The 5,127-nt window shown below is 33.3% G+C and overlaps 1 protein-coding gene across 4 annotated transcripts; it reads right to left on the reverse strand.

Annotated features, from left to right (window-relative positions):
• Window positions 1-2,104: 2,104 nt before the first annotated feature.
• LOC140874970 (mitochondrial inner membrane protease ATP23) lies at window positions 2,105-5,127 on the reverse strand. Of its 4 annotated transcripts, XM_073278477.1 has the most exons (7): window positions 5,046-5,127; window positions 4,386-4,439; window positions 3,573-3,706; window positions 3,352-3,473; window positions 2,941-3,078; window positions 2,720-2,803; window positions 2,105-2,467 (listed from the first exon to the last, which is right to left on the reverse strand). In XM_073278477.1, exons 3-7 carry the CDS (start codon window positions 3,679-3,681, stop codon window positions 2,333-2,335), a joined length of 588 nt encoding a protein of 195 aa, XP_073134578.1. In that variant the 5' UTR covers window positions 3,682-3,706; window positions 4,386-4,439; window positions 5,046-5,127; the 3' UTR covers window positions 2,105-2,332. The 4 variants fall into 4 exon arrangements, with proteins under 4 accessions (XP_073134578.1, XP_073134579.1, XP_073134577.1 ...); XM_073278478.1 differs by lacking the exon at window positions 4,386-4,439 and having other exon boundaries at window positions 3,573-3,703; XM_073278476.1 differs by lacking the exon at window positions 4,386-4,439.

The following is a 5,127-nucleotide window of genomic DNA, read 5'->3' on the forward strand; positions in this document are numbered from 1 at the left end:
GGCCTACAACCCATAATGTCCATTCAATTATTCCAACACATAGTGCCTTGGGCCCCCCCCCAAAAAAAATTTAGTATATATATATATATAAATTGTTTTTGTTTGGTACTCTTTTTAATGGTTTTTAATGGGTCGTGCCCCATTTTCTTTAATATATAATACATTGACTTCCCAAATAAAATAAGATAATTTATTTTAAGTGGCGATTAAACTCTCTTTTTTATGGGATATTTGATTCATTTCTTCTCTTCGACTCTTCCGAGTGGCCGACCAACATAGTGACACACAACACCCAATTAAGTTTTAAGGTCGTTTTGCCTTAAAAAAAAGATTTTAGGGCATTTCGTAAATGATTTATGATTTTTTTTTTGTGTATTTTTTCTTCATATCATGTATTTTAAATCATTTTTTCTCAAAAAATTAGGTTTTGGTTTCTTGAGAGCATATATTTCTTAATTCTTTTCTTTATTTTTTTTTCTTGTTTTAAATCTTTGTTTCATTTAATTATGAGACAACACATTTGATATCAATATTAGAAATACTAAAATTTATTGTAAAAAATGAAATTAGCATTGTTAATTTTTGCGTCTTTGATTATTTTTGTTTGACTATTTATATATGTTGAATAATTGGTCGAAAATATTTGTGGATATCAATGTATTTTTACTATATTCGTGAATCATAATGTAATTTAATTGATAAGGATAGAGTAGACAGTGTTAAATAAACTAGCAGAAAATTGAATGCAATGAGTCTCGTTTCATCTACTAAGTTTTATCCAAAAAAACTTGCAGAACATGAGATGCTGCAATTAAGAATCCAATTTGAGCATTTTGATCATGTTCGACAACTTTCTTATATCAGAACTCACTCGAAACTAATTTAATTGTTTAGATCTTGAGAGAGGTTTTGGCCTAGTTTTCCTCTTTTGTTTTTTTTTTCTTTTCTAATAATATCTCTCTTTTTTAAAAAATCAAAAATAAAAAATCTATCCGTCTGTGTTTACACTTCCAGTTTCTTCTTTGTTGGTCCCCCCTCTTGCGTGATCCTGGCTCCGCCCCTGCATGTCTCTTTTGTAGGATTGAAAGCTAGCACTTCTCTTGAGGATGTTTCTCAGTAGGAACTTTCTTCGCGTACAACCCGCGATCTCTTTATATCAAATCTTCCTCCAGCTCAAAACAGATTATATCTGAACTTATCCTGGATGTTATTATACAGGAGTACATTTCAAAGCAAACTTTGGACTGCTACCTTTCATCCATGTTCAGTGCAGATGGTTCAAGGTCAAGGACAATTGGCTTGAACACCAAAATAATTAGACAAAAACTCCTATGAGACGATCTCAAGGGTCATTTTTTTTAGACGAATCTCTTATATGAGTTATTCATTAAAAATTATTACATTTTATGCCAAAATTATTACTTATTATTATAAATATGGGTAGGATTGACCCGTCTCACGGATGAGACCATCTCACAAAATATATAATAATATGGAAGAATAACACTCATGTGAGACGATCTCATCTGTGAGACGGGTCAACCATACCCATATTTAAAATAATAACTAATAAGTAATACTTTTGGCATAAAATATAATATTTTTTTATGGATAACCCATATAAAAAACCCATCTAAAAAAAATGACCCTTGAGACCGTCTCATAGGAGTTTTTGCCAATATGAAATATGCTAATAAAGTTTCGATAAAACCAATTACTTAAAAGAAACCACACACATCAAGGACAACTCTCTTGTGAAACGGACAAATATATATCCGTGAGACATGTCGACTCGACCCATATTTTCAATGAAAAACGATACTTTTGACATAAAAAATAATATTTTTTACATGAGTCAAATCGAATAAGAGATCTCACAAAATTAACCGTCTCATAAGAGTTTTCGCACGGTAATTACAGTATCTTATGACTTATAATATTGTAGAAACTCTCATTATTAATCTTATGTTTTCATTCTCAATCATTTTTAGATTAAAAAGCATCATTTACATTGTGAATGATTGCTAATTAGTAATATGAATTTAATTATTACTATTATTATTAAATATTAATAATAATGCCAAGGTAATAGTGAGACTCTGTATGTAAATTCAAATTTATATCTGTTCAAGTATGTAAAAGATCGAATGTAACATCTTGAAATATACACTGAACTATATAAATGGGGAACAAAGAATTGAAGTGCAAGACTTGCTTTCAAAATTGCAGCTGAAAATTTTCGCCACTCACATGATGAATGAGCATGCACAAATGCTAAGCCTGAATGTTTAAAAGAACCATTAAATTCATGTGTCAAATTATCATCCTTACTTCAAGGAGCTCTATCAAACGGCTTCGTATCATTGTAGCAAACATCCCAAACAGCTTCCATGGCATCCTTAGCCGCAGCTTCTGAGCAGTAGGGGTTCGCAGTAACTGACTGCATTACTCTTCGCCTCACACAGTCCTTCAAACAACATTTCACATGAAGTTGACACAAAGATGTGGAATTTCTACCAACAGATAATCTTTGAAAGTTTTCTGGAATACCCTTGATACCGTCACACAAGTTTTGCTTTACATGCTTTCAATTATTTTGTCAGGTATTGATGTCAATCAGATTCGAATCATTCGATCATAATGACATAAAACACCGTTTCATCACGAATACATAAGAAACGTTAAATATATTAGACAACTAGTAAGATAAGAAACTCACTTGTTCATGGCCACGAAGTTTCATGTGACCACGCAACAATTCCCTTTTGTAATGGCAATCACCACTGAGATGACCAGCTCGAATCTGTTTTCAGAGTCACATAGATCAGAAAGAATAAAAACACGATGAAGAACCACTCTTGTACCCTAACCAGCTCCCCTTCTCCCCAAAAAGAAAAATAAGAAAGAAATATGTGAAACACAAATCGAGTAGATTTTAACCTCACTGCAAGCATGATGTGCGCAGTTAGTCCAATCCAAATTTTCAGCACGGCAATCATCATATGCATGAATGAGCTCGTGAATCACAACTTGGTTCACCTCATCTTGAATTTGCATTTGATTACTACATACGACTATCTATGACAAAGAAAGTTTACAAGCAAACAAAAAAATGAATAACAATATATGCTGGGTATATTTGGCAAAAAAAATTTTTTGCAAGCTTTAGGAAAAAACTAGCATTCCAAACTTATATAACATCACATTCAAAGTTTCTGCCACTGCTCATAGTATATGACATCGGAAGAATGAAATGCCCTCAGCCTCTTGAATAAAACCAACAACACACTTCATGGAATGATGGGGAATTGAGAATAAGGTAAAAAACGGTGGATTCTAATAACTGCATACCCCTTCACCACGAACATAACCGCCACTGATCTGTTTATCACAATTGACAGCCTTAATGAAATTGCTTCCAATACTACATCCAGATTTCTCCAGATGCTCCATAAGAAACTTGACTGTTGGAGCTGCAAAGTTTACACATAATTGTTGCTGAGGTTCTAAAACCCTAAATCCCAACATTGGCATGACATAATAATTTAAGACGATTTTCATAAGAAGCATACTTCTGAAGCTTTTCTGGATCATTTTCTCGCACTGATCCACAGTCATGCCTCCACGCCCCCCAGAAGATGAGCCAACAGAGGTTGCATTTCCACTAAGCTCATCAGCCATCTAATTCCTTTTTGGTATGCAGCTACTTCAACAATTAAGTGTGTATATATAGTAATTAGATAAGATTCATATAATATTCTTTCCGTTGAATTTGTTGAATACAACTTAAATTAAGAAAAACGAGGATGGGCATTTGATATTGTTCGCCCAGATTAGCACACTTGAATCACATGCTATTTAATCAATTGCGTTGGAAAAATATTGTGGTCTTTCTCAATAAGCGCATTCAAATATATTGATTTTTGGATAAAATGTTTATTTAAAATACTAGACCAATTCCATCATTTTAAGCCAAAAAAATGGTTCAGTAAAATATTGTTTTACTTGAGAAAATATTCAACCAACATAACATTCAAGCAATTAACAAAAGAAATAGAATAACCACGAAATTATGAATGTTTCAAATAGTCCCAAGGACAAAATGTCCAAACTAAACCGAAGTATTTCAGTATGATAAAAACCCTCAAAATCCTAATGAGCCCAAAATAAAATAATCATATCCACATCACCTCCATGTATTCTATGCATTCACCACCTGAAAGTCAGAAAAATTCTCGCACCCCTAAAAGTCCGAAAACTAAGGATAACGACAGAAGCTATCATAACAACACACAATAAATGTCTATGTCGACAGAATACCATAATTCAGAAAAAAAATACAAAACATGTTACATATCAGAATTTCTATAATTGCTAATGTTAACCATAGGGAAACAAGAGGTGGCTCGCATGCACAATCGTTTAGGCAGCACGTTGACCTGCCAGAATCAAAAGGTGCCTCACATGACAGACACGAGAAAACAGAACATAGTAGAACACAACATATCGAAGCAAAGCAAAACAAAAGAAACATAGGAGAACATAACAGAGCAAATTCCAGAACACAGAATTCCAACATACACAGCTCAACAGAGTGCATAACTAAAACCTAATGTAATCCATGACTTATAAAGGGTGTTCAATTTTTTTCTAAGTGATTTCCACTACAAGGCCTACACAAACAAAAGCTCTTACCCCCTCTAAGGTAGTGTTTGGAATTGCTTAAAAAAAGCAAGTGTTTTGAGTTTTACTTCACAAAATTTGCACCTTTTTAAGCAAGCCCAAACACTACCTAAAAATAACTAGAGATTTTACCTTCTTCCATCTGCCCCATTTTATTCGAGATTTGGATCCCGACTTCCAAGGTTGTTCTTTGAATCATGATTCTTGAACCACCCATCTAATTCAAATTCAATGGCAGAGTACCTAATCTTTTCCTGAACTTATTTTCACTCACCACATCTTAACATGAAAACAAATTAAAACTCTCCTGTGCACCAACCATAATCTAAATCTAAATCTTGGAAAAATGTCAGAAAACTAACCTTAGTTTATGTTAATGCAGTTCTTCCTTGTTTCTTCTTCCTACGGCGCAGAGGGTTTTGGTTTTACAACTGTGGATCTTCC

Source organism: Henckelia pumila, chromosome 1 (assembly GCF_033568475.1).
Source record: "Henckelia pumila isolate YLH828 chromosome 1, ASM3356847v2, whole genome shotgun sequence".
NCBI classification, from domain to species: domain Eukaryota; kingdom Viridiplantae; phylum Streptophyta; class Magnoliopsida; order Lamiales; family Gesneriaceae; genus Henckelia; species Henckelia pumila.